This window comes from Mytilus galloprovincialis, chromosome 5 (assembly GCF_965363235.1).
Source record: "Mytilus galloprovincialis chromosome 5, xbMytGall1.hap1.1, whole genome shotgun sequence".
NCBI classification, from domain to species: domain Eukaryota; kingdom Metazoa; phylum Mollusca; class Bivalvia; order Mytilida; family Mytilidae; genus Mytilus; species Mytilus galloprovincialis.
Window position 1 is genome coordinate 63,219,600 of NC_134842.1, and position 20,579 is coordinate 63,240,178.

At 31.7% G+C, this 20,579-nt stretch overlaps 1 protein-coding gene across 1 annotated transcript; it reads left to right on the top strand.

Annotated features, from left to right (window-relative positions):
• Positions 1–12,395: 12,395 nt before the first annotated feature.
• LOC143074639 (uncharacterized) lies at positions 12,396–18,332 on the top strand. Its single transcript, XM_076249998.1, has 2 exons — positions 12,396–12,433; positions 16,591–18,332. The coding sequence occupies exon 2, from the start codon at positions 16,601–16,603 to the stop codon at positions 18,296–18,298; it is 1,698 nt and encodes a 565-aa protein (XP_076106113.1). The 5' UTR covers positions 12,396–12,433; positions 16,591–16,600; the 3' UTR covers positions 18,299–18,332.
• The last annotated feature ends 2,247 nt before the right edge of the window (positions 18,333–20,579 follow it).

Consider the following 20,579-nt stretch of genomic DNA (forward strand, 5'->3'; position numbering starts at 1 on the left):
GTAAAATGAAAGTACTTAAGTTAACTGCGAATGTAGAATTTTTTGCAGTGTTAGAAAGTGGTGAAAATTCTAAAAAGGCTATCATTATCCCTTATGGGCCAGGAAATACTACCGTGCCACCGTAAGGGGGATATATATTTTTACACTTAATCAATAAAGGAATTTATTTTACCTATGCAATTTGTAAGTTTATCAATAAAAAGTTGATTAAGGGCAACTATGATAAAACAAGCCTTAAATTCCACCCCTGAGAGTAAAAATTGCTGATTCAGCAAATTTTGCCTGATCTGTGGGTAATAATGTAAAAATTTACCTAGAAAGTAGAACTTCATTATTTTTATGTAACTTGCAATACATTTTTAATTATAAATGCTCGCTTTAACTTTTCGCAGTGTCTGACACATGTGCAACCACTGAAATTTGAGACGCGACATTCTTCGGTTGCATGTACATCCTACTATTTTCACCGAAATAAATAAATTACATAATTTCTTATTTTTTTCAACACAAGTACAGCTATACTATAGTTTTCTTCAGGTTTAATTTGTAGTTCTGATGTAACATGACACCAGTAGCAGCTTTTGGGGAACCAGTAAGTGGTTAAGGGGTCCTTACTTATTCATTTAGCTCTCATATTGGTCTGAAATAGAGATAGAAATAGGGGTTTCTTTACATTGACTAGACATTATTTTTGACAAAGAATGTTTTTATGATGTTATATCAGCAAGATTAAATGGTTTATTCATTTTCCATGCAAATACCATTAATTGTTAAGATTTTCTGACAGTGAAAAACACAATAAAGGCAAATTGATTATGTAAGGGGACATAATTTAACTTAATGCGTACATGAGAAATAGACAAACAGTCAACTTAGAGATGTATTCTAGTACATGTATTGTGAAAAAGATTTTGGAATAATAGTTAAGTGCAATCTAAAGACTCTTGTTGTATAGCCCTCATAATCTGGAAATGTTTAAAGTAGTATAAGGCATGCTGTAAAATGTGGAATGGACTTTAATCTCATTTTTCATGATTTGGTGCTTAAACTGTTTCTTTCAGTCAGATTAACCATAAATAGAGTTGACAATCCAATAATTCCTCCTGAATCATCATGTTTGACTTCTGTGTTGATTTGAAACATCATATATTTGGATTTTGTTCACTCCTTAAGTAAAAATGGTAAGATGAAAAATAAGTGTAAATCTGCCAGATGGGGTAGGGATGTAATGTTTCATTTTTTTTTGTAAGAAATAAGTGCTGACTAGTATTCTTTATTGTAATATGTTCCAAAGTAAGAAGTCTATGCATCATAGGTGTCATGACTGGTTTCAAGTTTGTTATGTCTTGGTTAAGGTGGCACGGTAGTATTTGCATTCCAGAATTTAGGTTGCTCTTTTGTGTACCCTAGTTATGGTAAAGGTATCTAAACAGTGTGATTGGACAAAAAATACAGTATCAACTGAACATACTTTCCCAAACTGAGGGATGAATCAGGTGTAGAAAAATATGAAATAATTTTACATACAGATGAAAATGAAATTTTGAGAATTTTTTTTAATTTTGTATTCACTGCACCATAAAAGACCTAAAAGTACTAGTGGCCTAAGGTTTTTAAAAATAGCAAAAAAAGTAAACGGTCATGATATATATTCAAATTCATTTCTGAATAGTAAAATGAAAGTACTTCAGTTAACTGTGAATGTAGAATTTTTTGCAGTGTTAGAAAGTGTATGCATCATAGGTGTCATGACTGGTTTCAAGTTTGTTATGTCTTGGTTAAGGTGGCACGGTAGTATTTGCATTCCAGAATTTAGGTTGCTCTTTTGTGTACCCTAGTTATGGTAAAGGTATCTAAACAGTGTGATTGGACAAAAAATACAGTATCAACTGAACATACTTTCCCAAACTGAGGGATGAATCAGGTGTAGAAAAATATGAAATAATTTTACATACAGATGAAAATGAAATTTTGAGAATTTTTTTTAATTTTATATTCACTGCACCATAAAAGACCTAAAAGTACTAGTGGCCTTAGGTTTTTAAAAATAGCAAAAAAAGTAAACGGTCATGATACATATTCAAATTCATTTCTGAATAGTAAAATGAAAGTACTTCAGTTAACTGTGAATGTAGAATTTTTTGCAGTGTTAGAAAGTGGTGAAAATTCTAAAAAGGCTATCATTATCCCTTATGGGCCAGGAAATACTACCGTGCCACCTAAACGGTCATTCTTGTAAAAATAAAAGAAGCAAAAATAAAGAAACTGGATGGTTTTCCTTAATTTTGATCACCACACCAAGTAGCACCAGTTTGAAATTTTAATATTTATGCATACTTTGGTGCGATAGTTTACTTCATATTTCACTTATGAATCGATAACAGGTAACATAAATTTATTATTTTGTTAGTTGTAAGTCATAAAACAAAGCTATCAAATACAAGTATGCATCAAATCACTTACCAACATTAACACACGAACTTAGGCATAATATTTCTTTTTTTAGTAAACAACTACTTTTGAATATCGATCAGTTGATAATTCATATTTTCATACTCTCAGGGGTGTTAACAAACGAAATGAAAATTAGTATCTATACAATTAAACGAGAAGACCTCATTTTGTATGTCGCTTCTGTTCCTTACCCAATAAATTAACCATCATGCCTCTGTGTCCTATAGGTACCATACATAGTCACATTTGTCATCCATTCTTATGATTATTAAGTTTGGGATATTTTGGAAGAAAAACGAAGAAAAAGGGCGTCCGGATATTGTTTCCGTCATAGACCGACTTTTAAGTCATACCAAAGACTTCCGATTTTAAACTTCAAAAGTGGGGATAAAGGGTGATTTTGGTGCAACGTGTTTTGCCACTTTTTATTTCACGTGCAGCCGTGAAATTGGTTCATTATTCACCGTGTTTCGATAAAATGATCAACGTGCAAGAACATTTTGATTGTTCGTTCATCGTGAAATGACAATTTTGTTTCGCGTTCTTCCGTGCAGATATCCCCATTTACTCCCCTCTTTAAACATAATTTTCATAATTACTCTGGGACAGGACATCTATTTTCGCGTTATTTTGCATGTATACTATGATTATAATCCTATAATATATTTGGTCTCTTTATGATATAGCAGTGATCGCCGTGGAGAAGAAACTTAGATTGTTAGTTAATAGCAAATACACTTTATTAGTCCCCTACCGAAGAAGTCGGAGGGGACTTAAGGTTTGCACTCCGTCCGTCCGTCTGTCTGTCTGTCTGTCTGTCTGTCCGTCAGTCCGGCAAATCAGTTTTCCATACTTTTTTCTTCGTTCTTAAAGATATTGATTTAATATTAGTCAAATGGTTATTTCGTGACAAGTTATATATCAAGTTCGAATTTTGTTCCATTCTGATGATTAAGTCCAGAGTTATGGTCCATAAAAAAAAATCCATATCTAATGTTAGAGTACTATGTTAAACCATATTTCTATACAAAGAGTGATATCTCGATTTTTTTAAAGAAATTAAAGTTAATTGTTTGAAAAATTTGTGCCAGTTTGTTTGTTTGCTATTTTGTATGAACTAATTTTCTGAATGCTATATAAAACAAATATTATTAAGTGAAACCCTTTAATTAGATAATAATCTATTTTTATTAACTTAAAGGTATATATTTCATTACATTACATTGTGTAGATAAAAGTAGTGGACACTATAGAAAAGTTACAACTCTATATTAGTTTGTGATAAATGAAAGACTTACTTGACTTGACTTAATCCACTTCGTCCCATTGGGGACATAGGGCGACCACAGTAGCTTTCCATCTTTTCCTGTCCTTTGCTAGTTTACAAATGAAAGAAAAAACTATTAATTATATTTGATTATAATTTGAAAATAGATATACTACATTGTATAACATCATATCTAATTTTAGAGAACTATTAATCATATCCAATGTTAAGAGTGTTTTCCACACTTTTTTTCGTCATGCTTGAAGATATTGATTGATAATTGGTATATAGTTTTATCATGACAAGTGCCAGATCAAGTTCAAATTTTTGTTTTGGTCTGATAATTTTCTGCATGTATTGTACTTGGACTTGAAAAATTCACTCATATAATCAGTTTTTTACACTGTTTTTAGTCATGCTTAAATATAATGACTTGATATTTACTTTTTGTTTACACCATGACAAGTTATAAAACAAGTTAGCATTTTATTCCAGTATAATGTAATTTTTACCCGGTAAGGGACTATGTACTGCTATGCAATACTCTCAGAGTGCTTGTTTATATTATATGTATGTTCATAGTATACAGAAACACGACAATCATGAAATTTAACAGAAAGCAAACAAATAAAGGACTTTGGAAAAAGGGAGAGGGCTTAAAATAATTGTCCTGCCTACAAGTGCCTATGACTCAGTTTGATACCTTTTCCTGAAATTCTCCAGACATAAAATCGTTTACAAAAACTCATACTTCAGCAGCCTATACATACTTTCAACCAAGCTCTTAAAACCCGCGATTTCGCGGGTGTGGTCTAGTTAATATATAAATTTAAAAAAAAAAACCAATAGCTTGGTGTTGTTTATTGTAGGAATACTTTTCAAGGTATGAAAATAGGATTATGTGACGTTTTTTTTGTACTATAATTAATGTCCTTATGTTTTTACTCAGACATTTTTAATAGATCATCGCGAGAGGTCAATTTGAAAATTTTGAATAACTTTCTTTTTATTATCAATTTCACCGTTAAATTTGTCAGATTTTAGTTTTATATTCCCCAGATAAATCATCCACTATTTACTTTTCTAGTTCATCTAAGTGGTTGTTAATTGAGGAACGTAGATTTGACGAATTCTTTAAGGGATTCAGTTTTGTTTTCTTGAAGGCTGTCGAAATTGTCCGATGATTTAAACTGTCTGACTAAAAACATAAGGACATTTGGCACATGAATGTTTCATTCATCTCTATGTAAATTGCAGTTAAAATTTTATGTACACCTATCAGTTCTACCTTTATTAATCCGAAACTTAAAACAACATTGAAAATTCCGAAGAGTTTTCAACAATTAGAAATATATGGTTGTCTGGTGTTACCTGATGGTAGACATCTTGTTCTAAAACCACCAAAAGTATGATATTATTTTCAAAAAACGGAGAATACACCGAACACGTTATGCTTTTCGAAAACGAATGAAATGACATTTAAAAGGCAATTTAATAGCCGTGACAATTCTCCAGAAACGCAACATTTTTCTGATTGACCATATAACGAAAAACATTAAGAAAACATATTCACTTTTTGGCATCGAGAGCAACGGGGAAAGATACAGGAAAATATACTATTCGTACGGCACTGAATAAAAGTAATGTTCTCGTAACGAATTGGAAAGTTAATATCATAAAAATATATTGCTACACCCATAACGGGGTCTTATTATGGAAACACAAAGATATTTCCGAACCATTTGGAATAACAGTAGACAAAAATGGATTCATGATGTTGCATGCAAGATAATAGTTTTATCAGAAGACGGAAGAACAAGCAGAACTATTCTGTCGAAAGATAATTGCACTGTTTATCCTCGTGTTATAAATATACCAAAAACATCATCTATGCTTCTAGTTACAAATTATTTTAATGCTGACGCTTTTGTATTCGAAATTTAGGAATTAAAAATCAGACGAAGTATGTTTTTCATAATTGCAGGGATTGAATTATGTGCGTCATTTTTTTTTTCATTGCTATTGTGTGTCGAATAACACAGTCAGTCTTTTTGAAAAATATGTTTTTGTTTTTATTGTTGTGTGTATGTTTTTGCAGTTGAGTGGTATTTCGAGTTGATATGACCTGTTGTGTTGTCCAGTATATTTTGCGATTATTTTTTATCCTTTGTATTTGTAAATATGTTTCGTCTTATTTAAAAATATGTTTCGTATTATTTAAAAATATGTTTCGTCTATGGTGTAAATTGTCCACAACAAGAGTGTCAGCAGGTTTGTTTTATTTTATTTTCCTCATTGTGGTATCTAAACTTCTTGGCTTAATGGTCTTTAATGTCTCTTTTGATATCTTGTTTTAAAGTGAAATAAAAATACGTCCTATGATTGGATAAAACAAAAGGAGTGTATTCAAACAAACATACGGCATTCTACAGCAAGTAATACTTAAAGTCAGTTACAACAGCAAGATGGGAAACAACTCAAATGCAGAAATCGACAACATCAAACTGCAATAATAAGTCTAAAACCAACAACAAATATAAAAGATACCCACCATCAATAATGACTGAATTGTAGACTCCTGGCTTGGACAAGCATATATGCAGTCCGCCAAAAGTTAAGCACCACCGAAATATAACTGGCAATATTTTCTTAACTACTGCGAAAAAAATATTTATGTTTGGTGTTATGAATTGCCTTTAACATACACTAAAAAACCATTACAACCAAAAAGATTGAACTCCGATAACGCAGTTAAGCAACTTTTTATTAAAGGGCATCTGCGCGTTTCCAAAACACTGTTTCTCCAGGTGGTCGTGTTAGTGTTCGAACATTGGTCCGTCGACTTCATAAAGGCAACCGAAGAGCAAGTCGTGTTGTCAAGGGACCTACCATACCATACAGACACTATACAGTTAGGTTTTAATAGGATAATGACTATCTATGCTTGAACAGGAGAATCTAGCAAACACCCATTGTTCACATGAGAGTCGGTTTATGTTACTACCAGTAGACACATCAAACGAATTTCGCGGGGAAATAAAACGGCCTATGACCAAAACAACATTTGCCCAATGATTTCATTCGGTCCTGGTGGTGTTACAGTACGGGGTTGCTTTTTATACCGTTGTAAGCCGGATATGCATTTCCTGCAGGGTCATATAAATGGACAGACATACAGAGATGTGGTATCCAAAAAATTGTAGTCCATCATTTTTATAATCCCCCATTTTCGTCAACATGGTCACTACCCCTGTACATGGAAAACGACGCTAGACCATATAGAGCAAGGATTGTAACCGAGTCCAAAGAGCAAAAAACCATTTTACACTAACTTTTGGTCATCCATGTCTCCATACATAAACCCTATTGAACATGTCTGGGATGCCATTTGCAGAAATCTCAATCGCAGAGACCCACCTTCACAAAATTTTGTCGATTTAAAAGTGGCAATTGTTGATGAATGGCGTAGATGTCCTCAAATAAAGTTTTGAAGGCTTGTAACGAGTTTGAGACGTCGTGTTATAGAACTGTACCGGAAGAGAAGTCGTTACACATGCTATTGACTCAAATATTGACATTAAATTTGCCAAACATACCAAAGATTATTATTTGTAGAAAATTTTAATGATATTTGGTGATTGATTGTTGTAAAAAAATAAAATCACAGTGAAACTTGAATTCCGTATCTGATTTGTGTAATTTACACTATTTCTATGAACGTAAATCCTAAAATCATAGAACCTTCATAAGTGACCAACATTATGTTTGTGGTTTGTTTATGGTATATGTTAGCAAAATTGCTGTATAAATGTTTTCTCTTTTTCGAGGAATAATTGATTTTTTAAATTGGAAAAAAAATGTCAATGCAATAAAAATAGGTGGTTATTTACTTTTGGCGGACCGTATATATATAATGTGGCGGAGTTAAACATTATTTTGAGAGGTCAACCCCCATCTATTCCAATCTAACAGAGGAATGTATGAGTTCTGCATCTTCTAAATTAATTTGGCCTTTTACCCTCTTTGATTCACGAATCACTGATGAGTCTTGTGTACACGAAACTCGTGTCTGGCGTACACATTTATAAGCCTGGTAACTTTAATATTATTTTATCAACAACGGATCGATGCAACATTTATGGGCGTTTCGTAGCTGCGGGTATTAAGAATAAAGTAATCAGAACTGCTGTGTTAACAACACATATCATTAATACGATCATTTATATTATAAATTTCTTGATTATAAATCTATGAATTCTTCGAAATACTACGATGAATCTACCTCTGGTGATAGTTTACAGTAGCCATTTTGCAAAACGTTTCTGAATTGTTGTTCATCAATGCTCGTCAACTTCTACGAAAATTACCTTTTAAATATTTTGATGCAGGCGTCACTGATTAGTCTGGTTAATTGGAAACTCACATCTGGCGTTTAGGTTTATGCTTGGCATATCTGATGAGTTTTTTTTACACTTTCTCTGTTTTAAACCTTTAAAAATGATGATAAAGAATTGATCAATAATGTCCATTTGCAAATAGTCCAAGCATTTCAAGACGAGAGTATGCTTATTCAATATTAATATAAACCCTGATTTGTACTAGATCGACACAGTAGTATCTAAGTTCAAAGAACACATAACTCCTAGAAAAAATATTTATAATTTCATTTTGATCTACATAATATATACATGTCCTGATTATCTACATAGTTTCGTGAAATTGTGTAGTGTTGTTTCAGAAAATGTGCGATAACAAACTTTTACAGTTGTATATTTTTGCCAAAATTCTACGTTCTAAGGGGACTAACTCCGAGAAAAAAATGAATTACTTTTTCAAGTTAATATGTACATCTATATAGCATGTTCTTATCATCTATAGAATTTCATAAATTATATTGTGTGTTTCAGAGGTGTTGCGATGAGAAGAACGGGACTGACGGACAGATGGACAGACGGACTTACGAACTAAGAATTGGCGGAAAGAGGGGTCAAAACACTATACCCTACGCAATTTTGTTGTATAGGGTATAAAAATACAAAAAAATCATTTTAACAGAAACGTGACGCTAAGAATATATCTTAGCCAAAATATTAAAAAGTCATGATGAAAATGAAAAAATAATTTTAAAAGGTTTTCAAACCACGCCTAAGTGCAACTCTATTGAACAGCAAATATCAGAAGTGCACTGTACGACATTGTGTACATATACACAGACTGATTACAGATTATTGTTTTATAATTTCTTTCAAAAGTCCATCTGTACACGTATTTAATTTTTTGTAAAAGAATAATAATTCCATAAAGTATATCATCATTAGTATAAATGAAATGTTAGGTACTGGATTTTTAACTAACATCTATAAATCAGTCAAAACTAGATAAATGAGCTCTCCTTCAGTTCCCGGTCACAAATACGGTTTGAAGTTCGTATTATCACATAGTTGATAGGTTTGAAGATTACAAACATAACTGATTGATATATTGAGAACTATTTGATTCCGTTTTATTAAACGTGTTATATGAATGATTACTGTTGACAAACAACCCACGAGGGTCGAGAGACGATTACTATTTTAAAGTGGTCGTCCCAAAAGACGTTCTAAACTTCTATCGTTAACATAATGCATTATGTAAAGTCAAATGAAGTATGATAAATTGAAGATTTCATTACTTTAAGCCAATTAAATGGTGTCCTTTTCTACCAAACAAGCGCAAAGTTTAACAACCTGATTTATTTAACATTTAAGTCTGCGAATAGAATGTTCGACATTAACTCGTCATTATTGTATAACGGTTAGCATATATCTTATCCGCTAATATAAACAAAACGGTTCTCTATGAAATACGGTTGTAGTCCGTGTTCTATTTCTGGAATTGAGTTGCATTGTTGTGCATCATTTTGGAAGCCTAGCAATCGATACCGCTGTGTACAAGTGGTATGTGTTTTTTGTTGTCAATCAAAACCTGTTTTGTATCAATCTTTTGAGTTTAGCCACGTTCAACTGATTTTTACAGTGTGTTCTTATGTTGTGTTGTTAAACCACTGTCCTGATTAGGGGAGGGTTCAGCCATCACAAACATGTATAACCCCGCTACTTTCTTTATAGAACTGTCCCAATTCAGGAGCCTGTAGTTCAGTGGTTGTCTTTGGTACATGTCTGTCATATTTGTGTATGTTTTATTGTTTTGTTATAAATTAGACCGTTAGTTTTTTTTTCAGTTGAATTGTTTCATATTTTTCATGTCGGGGCCGTTTTATAGACGACTATAAGATATGGGAATTTCTCATTGATGAAGGTCGCACGGTTACAGTAACCTATAATTGCTTGCATTCACTTTATTTGAACTTTTTGACTGGTGGATAGTTGTCTCATTGACAATCATAACTCATCTCTTTATTTTCATACATGGTGTAAATTAGTCTGTATGTCTGTGTACGGAATAAAACTGTTCATGCGGCTCATTATGCGGGCGATAAATTGCATGAAATGAACGGTCTACTCCCTACAATGCGATTTGCAGTCCTGGCCAAACGCTCGTTATGCAACGTCGAATACAATGAAGACAATAATTCCACAACAACGGTACTATACCGTCAATAATTTTTTGTACATGTTTGCGACATAGTGAATGAAGATACACCAAACGACAAAGGCAAAATCGAATAACACGAATAGAATTAAGTTCATAATCACAAAATTACCCACAAAAGGCGTTTTCTCCGAGACAAGTTGCATCTGTCCGATTCATAAGGAGGCAAGTTTCAAAATATTTAAAGGCTTTTGGTATTGATTCAGAATCTGATTCTGATTCTTATTTAGATAAAAAAAAATATCCTAGTATATGATTCATTTATTTTTTGTTAATATATATATCGCTATTTCATACACACAAATATATATATATATATATATATATATATATATATAATACAGACGTTCTTCTTCATGATATGCAGCTATAGACTATGTTCTTTGAACAGCAAAACATTATCGTCGAGTGAGGTAGCATTTGCGGTCCATGTGCGTGTTCCGAGTGTTGGATTCCCCCTTTCTAAATGGCTGGAACCGCGCCTGTGTAGCAATGATAAAAAAAAATAGTCTTGTACATGTACCGAATAAATCAATAATTAGTTCTACTCTTTGGAAATGATCTCATAATTGTCAACAATAGTTCTTTATCTAACATTTCTAGTGACAAGATAACGGAAAAGGAAGATTCCTACCTTGTATAGTTTGTGTATGTCTTCTTGAAATAATTATTTATTTTCAAGTCAGTTTTATTTGAATGCTATAACTTAATACTTGAATTACCTTATTCAATATAACTTTTTGTTTGTGTACATTTATGTTGACTCCAGTTTTTACAAGTTTATCTATGTGATCATATCACTGTTTGTTTTTGTTTTCTTAAAATTCATAACATATCACATCTGTTGAAAAAATAAATCAGCTATATTACAAATAAACAACCTCATTGCCATGTTTAGTATCTGCAATGGAGACTCATGTTTTAATAATTTATAAAAACAAATATATAAATTTCTCCATGTCGAAAAGTATAAATGTATGCATACGGAAGACAGTCTACACCAACACAGAAATACGAAAAATGCGTGTTTCAGTAAATAAACATTTAGATGAAACAGAAAATAAATGATAAGTGATATGTTTTCGGTATTCGATTAGATAAAACTAGAGTGTGGCAAGCTTTCGAATAATAAGAGAAATATATTAAAATTAAAAATGTATGCGACAAACTTTAACATTTACGTAGGAGTGCAGAATATTGGAAAATTCCCAACAAAAGAAATCTAATGTTTTCTAGATTTACAAAAAAAATGTCAACTACAAGAGATTAACTTGGAGACGATATTGTGAATTAAAAGCTATTGTTATTGGGGACATTTGAAATCTATGATGAGTTTATTTATAACCTCTGGGTCGATGCCACTGATGGTGGAGTTTTTATTCCCCGAGGGTATCACCAGCCCAGTAGTCAGCACTTCTGTGTTGACTTGAGTTATCATTGATTTGGTCATATTTATAAATAAACTGTTTACAAAACTTTTAATTTTTAAATACTAAGCTTTTCTACCTCAGGAATAGAATACCTTATCTGTATTTGACAAAACTTTTTTGGAATTTGTGGTCCTCTATGCTCTTCAACTTCGTACTTTATTCGGCCTTTAACATTTTTGATACGAGTGTCACCGGTGAGTAGACGAAACGTGCGTCTGGTGCAATATTGAAAATACTGGTATCCATGATGAGTTTATTGAAATTGCGCAAATCCATGGCATTTTTAAAACTCAAAACGTCTGGTGAATATCAAGCGAAGCTGTCATGTCTCACCTAAATTAACGATTGATTTACCCGTAAAGAAATATATGGCTGTCATATTTTACCTGATGGTAGAATTCTTACACTAAATTTAGTCAGCAAAAGTATGCTTTTGTTTTCAAATGACGGGATTTGAAATGAGACCAATCTTGCTTGCATTACAAAGAAAACTGGAGAGGAACATTCTTTTTTCAACATTACTTTCTTGATAAGTTCAATATGATACTGCGTTTATGTGTCAAAATTAAGTATTACAATTTCTATTTGCTAACATGTCATCAAGGTAGATATTTATATAGCACACCTGTGACCTTGATCTTTGTTTACCTCCTGATAACATAATGGGAAATGGCGATATGTAATCTATAAAGTATGTATATTCTTCTAGTAATAATTGACCATGTATGTATGTTTTGTTATATACTTCTAGTAATAATTGACCATGTCTGTATGTATTGTTATATGGCTAATTTGATTTTAGTAGCATGTACATATGTAACGCAAATTTATGTGTACCTGTATATGATATGGATACAAGATCCAGGAAAGGGCAGTGTTCATTGTTATTATTAATTAACTACACTGTTATTGGACTTAATATGATGAAAACTGCCTTTGCAATATAAGGTTTAAACTCGGTCGATACAGAATAACTCGGCCAATATAATTTTTTTCTGTATTGGCCGAGTTATTCTATATTGGCCGAGTTGACACAAATACAGGATTTCGGAACGTCTCTAGTTTTTACATCGAAAGTCACGATAAACATAAACTGAAAGTAAACATTTGTTTGGAAGACGCAGTTTTCAGACATCTTAAACATGCTGAAAATGTCAGTATGCCATATATTTCAGGCTAAAGACGGTCAAATTAATTTAAAAAGCATTCTGAAAGCAGTCGATGGAATTATTTCAAGTTTGGGGAACGAGTAAATCATCACAAAGTTTATTTCTGACGACCTCATAAATTATATCACGATGGTACAAATCGATTAACTGTTTACTTTCGCTTTTTTTTGTAAACTGTCATTTATTTTTAGACCTGAACCAGGCATATGCATTCTGTAATTATGCTAATCTTCGTTCTTTGGTCATTTGGCTTATCATATGGACATGATGGAAAATTGTATCATTTTTAACTCCTACATTTCCTTTTTTTTTTTAATATATTCAATTAGTTTATGCATAACACTTGAAAAGGCAGTACCTTTCCAATTACTATTTATGTGTTGCGTCTAAATTTAAGTTGTAACACTTTATAGTGACTGAAAAGGGTAGACACATTCATCAGATGAGAAAATGCTGAAGACACCTAGAAACAGCACCAGATCATTATATATTGCATCTAATAAAAAGAAACTGAGATTTGGATAGTCCACTTCAAGGTAAAAATATTTATCTCTTTTGAAATGAAATTAAAAAAAAATATTGTCACACTGTAGTTATTTAATAAAGATACTATTACGTGTATTTCTGTATTGGCGTTGTTATTGGTCCTCGTCCAGCTGTATTGGCCTCGGACCAATAACAAGGCCAATACAGAAATACCGTATAATATCATAATATTAGCTTATTTATATTAATTCAACAGGATACTGTGGATTCATTTTTATTCGTGGTATACCAATTTTCGTGGGTCACATTGAACCACGAATTCAAGAATTCAACGAAGAATGATCCCGATAAATGTGTATGCAGTTGGATGTTTATTTCCGGTTATGTTATGCAGTTCTAGTATAGTGTTGACTAGCGATAAACATTGTAACATAACACGTGATTTTTATTGAAAGAAGATACAAGTATTTTGATTAAATCTATAATAAATATATCGAATATCAGTGATAATTTACTTTTTAAAATTGATTAAAACTGTTCATGGAAAATAACTGCAAGTTGTTAATTACCGTGTCATAGTTTGGTTTACCAGTGATTAAAAATCAATAGGATTAAGTACGGGGATATTGCCCGTAGGTAATATTGTTTATTACAGGAACATTTATTTTCACACCTTATACTTATAACACTGTTTATTATATCGTGATAAGGGAAATTAGCTTTCAATCATAAAGTTTTTAATGCCTTATAGAATTCAGACAAGAATTTATAAATTGTAAAACAAACAAATAATTAGTTGTCTCTGCCCATTATTGTAATCGAAGTTATCAATGAACACTTTAACCTAGAATGACCAATTAAGCGAGGATTTTGACAATTCAAAACTTGTTCAATGAATTCCTTCTTTTTTGTTTTGTTTTATTATTGATCGAACCAAGGATGTTATATGATCTCCTAAATGAAAAAGAAATCCACGAATTACGTATCTAATTTTTGTTGTTGTAATCAGCGATCCACAAATTTACGTATACCACGAAACGTCTTTTTTTTTCTCTATCCACGAAAATTGATACCCACGAAAATAAATGAATCCACAGTATATATCGTTTACTTACACACTGAAGTCGTCAATATATCATCTAAATATCTAAAATTGTTATTACATTTTTGTATCAGGTGTGTTTCGATTGGTCTCGGTGGGTCTTTGCTGATTTTAGTCATAAATTGTTACTCATAACAATACAGAAACAGGTCCATAATAAATGGTGCACAGTTATTCTCCATTTTAATTCAGATAACTTGACTATTTACGGAATATCCAAATTTAGGAAAAATTTAAGGGCAGTCATAGTATCAACGCATGTCCAACTGACATAGTTTTTTTGTTTGTTGTTACTAAAAAATTACCTATAAGAGTTTCAAAATATGTTTTTGAATTCTGACTTTTCAAATGTCCATTTAATTAGGTCTGTGATTTTTTTCTTAATAAGAATATGTGACAAAGTTGTTTATAGGGTATAAAAATCAAAACTTTCAACAAATTTTAATTCACTAATATAAGCATACAATTTATCAAGTACTTCAAACGAATTTTGACACTCCAAAAGTAATTAATTCCACTATTTTCAAAGGCCTTATTTGAACAATTTATTATCAGGTTTATGATTGTACCAAGTGTACTAGTATTTAGAATAGACAGTTCAGTAGTTGAACTTTGGTTTGAAGACGAAATAAATCTATATTTGTAAGGTGTTTTGTTCAGCTTCGGAAGCTAGTACATATTTGTAACTTTAATTGTACTGTGTAATAAAAGAATATGTTTGTAACAGATGTCAATTTTCGAAAATGAAGTCAGTTGGAATGATGGCGAAATCGAGATTCCTTTTTTATCTTTCCTGATGAAGGTAAATCCAGAAAAGAGCTTCATTGTTTTACTTTGTGCATCAGAAATGAAATATAGAACTCTGATATCGCTATTATAACTGCTTGAAATATGAAATTGTCATATCGCACTGCAATTTTCTCTAAATCTATTATGGTAATAACTTTCACTAATAAGCGAGTCAAGATCTGAACTTTCTTAAGATATTATAACTCCAGTAAAGACATGTATCTTTAAATATGTTTCAAAAATCATTCTCCCACTTAGTTAACTAAGGGGAAGAGGAACCGAAATACCTTGCTATTAAATTAGTATAAACTAAAAATAAGAAATTAATTTGCGGATTTTCTTTTAAGATTTCGTATCAATTACAGGAAATAATAGATTTGGTATTCTCAATAATTAAAAATCGATATTTCAATATAAAAAAAACCTGAAGATATCGAGAAGACATTAAAACTTGAACGTCGAAAAAGCGAATACTACGAAAAGACTTACATCTCCATAGACTACTGAAGAATAAGTAGCACATGAAACTGTGAGTTAGCTCAATTGGACCAGTTGAGTAACCAATTCCAGATTCTTGTTCACTATTTTATAATATTCTCATCACATACAATTACATATATTTACACAATAAAAAAGGTACATAAAACATACATGTATACAAGAAATATTACTTTAATATAGTATGTGGCAATCTTAAAAGATTTATTAGATATTGTACAAGCAATATTAAAATACAATTCGATAATGTGCGTATTAGATAATAACATAGTATTGCTTTAGAATATCATTAGAATACAGCATAAGTAATCATATAAAAAATAATTCTGATTAAAATGTTATAGCAGGTTTTAGCAACACTTTCCAAAAATGTATCGTTATTGAATAAGAAAGTAATGTTTTCATTATCTGATAAAACGTTTAAATCCACATAAAAAATTGCACCTTCATAAAACAATATGCGTCTAAGATCTTCTCATAGTGAACCTTTTAAAAAAACATGTAGTTCATCTTCAATACTACTCCTTCAAATGACAGATTATAACAACATGTCAATAGGTACTTACGAAAATGTAAAAAAAAGATTAATAGGTATCCAGATTATTACATAAAATATTATATAGTTCATATATTGCACAACACTTATTGACTATAAGACACAGACAAACGTTGAACAAATTTCAAATGCACCAAAACTTAGTTTGCAACAAGAATCTTTTGCAGGGTTTAGGGCAAATGTCTTCCGATAGGAAAAGGGATAGGAGTTATATTTGATATTTGCATCTTTAAAAATATCTATTGTAGGTCTAATCTTATGAGTATGGCATCTGTTAACCATATTTGTCATCTTTGTGAAGAGGAAGGTGTGTCCAATGATGCAGTTGTTTGGTGTGCCGATTGTGAGACTTTTCTTTGCAAAGACTGTGAAAGACATCATAGCAGAATTAAAGCCTCAAAAGATCATCAAACTATAGCAATGGATACTTACAAAAAACTACCTTCTTTTATTGTTGATATAAAAAATTGTTGTGTAAAGCACGATCAGAAGTATGACTTTTATTGTAAATTCCACGGCGACCCGTGCTGTGTTAAGTGCATAACAGATAACCATAAAGATTGTAGAGAATTAAATCCATTGGTTGAAGTGTTAAAGGATATCAAAACTTCAGCTAAAGTTTCTAATATGGACAAAGAGTTAAATGTTTTACTGGAAAATTTTGATACGGTAGTTAAATACTTAAACTCTAGAATAGTTACCATTCAGGAAAACAAAACCGAATCCCTAAAGGAAATACGAAATCTGCGTGCATCAATTGATAAGCATCTAGATGAATTAGAACAGAAAATAATGGATGATATATCTGTGGAATTCAATAAGATAAAACAAAAATCTAACATTATTTCCAATGAAATTGGGAACAAAAAAGAGGTAATTCAAAATTTTCAAAATGACTTTGCAAAAATGACGAAGTATGCAACAGACCTTCAAATTTACGTAGGTTTGCAGTATTTGGAGAAATCTACATCAGATGAAATTGGATATCTAAACGAATTGCAAAGAAAAGGTCTATTTGACGAGATTCGCTTGGAGTCGAAATTATCTTTCGATTTTAAGTGTCTCACTGATAACATAAGGACATTTGGTACTGTAGTAACAAATTCATCTCCATGTACTTTGCAGCTACAAACTTCCAGTGAATATCAAGTACATCTGTCAGTTTCACCGTTACAAACAATTGATAGTATTAAGCCGAAACTAAAGACAACATTAAAAATTCCGAAAACATTAAAAAATTTAGAAATATATGGTTGTCAAGTTTTACCTGATGGTAGAAGTCTCATCATAGATGGAGTCAGTAAAAGTTTGCTTTTGTTTCCAAAAGACGGGATTTTTACTGGAAATGAAATTCGTTTTGATAAAAGGCCATCTGATATTTGTTACATCCAAGGTAATATAATAGCCGTGACAAATTTTCAGCAGTGGGAAATTTTGCTGATTGACCTAATAGAAAAAAGCAAAATAAAGTCTATTAAAGTAAGAGAGGCATGTTTTGGAATCGACAGCAATGGTGAAACATTGGTTGTGAACTTAAGTGGTTGCCCAAATAAAGTTGTAACGCTTGATCTCGAAGGCAATGTTTTATCAGAGATAATAGTACCAGGAGATTATACTGTCCGTACGGCACTGTATGAAAGTAATATCGTCTGTGCAGATTGGAAAGATAATCTGATATCGTGCTACACCAACAAGGGGTCTTTATTATGGACATTCAAGCATGCAGACATTTGTGAACCATTCGGAATAACAATTGACAAACATGGATTCATATTTGTGGCTAGCAGGGAAAATGATAAGATTGTAGTTTTATCAGAAGACGGAAAAAGGAATAAAATAGTTCTGTCGAAGGATAATGGAATTAATCACCCCTATGCTATAAGTATAGACAAAGCTTCATCTACTCTTCTTGTTACTAATCGTACCAGTGGAGACGCATTCGTGTTCGAAATTTAAAATGAATATGATTGAAACAGTTCCTTTGTGTGTGTGTGTGTGTGTGTGTGTGTGTGTGTGTGTGTGTGTGTGTGTGTGTGTGTGTGTGTGTGTGTGTGTGTGTGTGTGTGTGTGTGTGTGTGTGTTAAAATAATTGTGTTGTGTCATTATAAACGCAATTTTCTAATCAAGCTTCAAATGTAGATTATTTCTACGAGAAGCTATTCTACCGTAGACGTTGATTTCTTGTCAGTTTTGTAAATTGATCATAACCAGCTATTAACGTTATCGCAAATGTATGCGCAGATACTTTTTTTGAATCTTACATTTAAACAATTAAATTGTTGTTACAAGTGGCAATTCTTACCATTCCAGAGGACCAGTATTCACAATAGTTTATTGTGAGGATCCTGTCACACTCATCTAATGTGTTGCTGTCGGTCTTTTTTGTACGTCTGTCGTTGTTTGTTTTTTGCTGGTTATATCCGGTGTTGGACGTTTATTTTGTCGGATGTACTGTCCATTTCATTTGTCCTGTTCCTAAAATTCCTTTTATTTATAATGACCTGTGTAATATTTTACTGTTGTTTGTCCTAGCTGTTTTCGTCTCATTGGAACTTGTTTCTTGATCAAACATGAAAATAAAGAAATGAGGAAAGATTCTCCTTGATAATTATCTTCCAGATTTAAAAGCAATCAAATATAGCTATCTGTTCGGCCTTAAACAATGAAGAGAACCAATTACTTACATTAAGCTTAAAAACTCAGGAATTTCAAGTTTAAAACAAGTCGTTTCTGAATACTGTTAAACCAGTAAACGACAGAAAACGAAATACAGCCACCAACAACAACGGACTTTAAGGCTCCGGACACAGGAGCTTTTGGTTTATGTGGGATTTTACTGTAAATACCGGTCAATATTCATATATAGAATACCACGAAATTTGAATACTGGTTGTCAGGAACCATTTCTCCATTTTAGTAAACAATATATATATCGACCGCCATTGACAGTCAAACACATGTGACCCACTAAACAAGACCCTTTTCACCAATCTGAATCTTAGCTAGCCAAAAGTTACGACCTTCTCTACTTTTGAGTATTGCAATATACTAGGGAAAATACAAAAGCCACAAAGAACCGGTCTCAGAATAGAGACCGAAAGCACGTTTAACGCAAATTACAACTGTTACATACATATGACTCAAATATCAATCTGTTCATCCGCAATGTAAGAAGAGAAAGCAAGACGGCATATTAACGTTTGAGAAAAGCATGACATATTAAAGCATTGATATGATAATGACTATAAGTGTACATACTTATATAGCAATACACATAAGTATATCTGAATGCTCTTTTTAATTGATAACCTTTGAGAGTTCTATTATTCAAATGATCAATCAACTAATATGGTATATGTTTACATTCACGGGCTCTAATCTAAAACAGCCTCACTTCTAAACCAAAACTTTAGTTGTATCTAAGAAACAGTTTTGTATATACTTTAAAGAATTTTCGGTATAGAATTCCAAATTATAAAAAAAAACAATCATAAATTGCATATGTAAATTGAAATCTGAAATCCATTGCAGACAAAGAGAACGAACATAAATGCTTGTAAACACTCAAGAAGTTATAATGAACATATAAGCTATGCGTTGTTTACCTTCCCTGTTCTAAAGTTTTCAATTTAACTTAAAAATTGATGATGATAAAAGGTTTATATGAGATGAGACATTTACAAAACGTACATGCATATCGGGACGAGAACATGTTAATGTAATGTGATTCTGAAGTTCGATGTTATAATTCCAGAGTTGATTATAACATTTATCAACATGACTTGAAAATTCAGTATAAACTACAGTATTCATATACATATATTCTATCACAGACAACTATAACTTGGTTTAAACGCAACACTCGCAAACTTGGGGTAATTGTAATTGTAATCGTTAATCAGCTCCAATTGATTACAATTTTTCAAGTAATCATTGTAATCATTAATCATTAATCAGCCAAAACTCTGATTACATGTCATTTAATTTAATCAATTACTTTTTAAAATACCCTGTAATACTGATTACTTTTTGATTACATTCTGATTACAATGATTTTTTTTTTGTGTTTATGTTCAATAAAGGAACCTTTATGTTATTCTTATTTAATAAATATTTAAAATGTTTAAATAGTTTGGCTTACTTTATAAATCATGTTAATTTATTGTTAGTTCAGTAAAAAATTAAACTGTCTCTGGCCTTAGTTAAAGATATTTAAATATATAAAAACCTCTTTTTT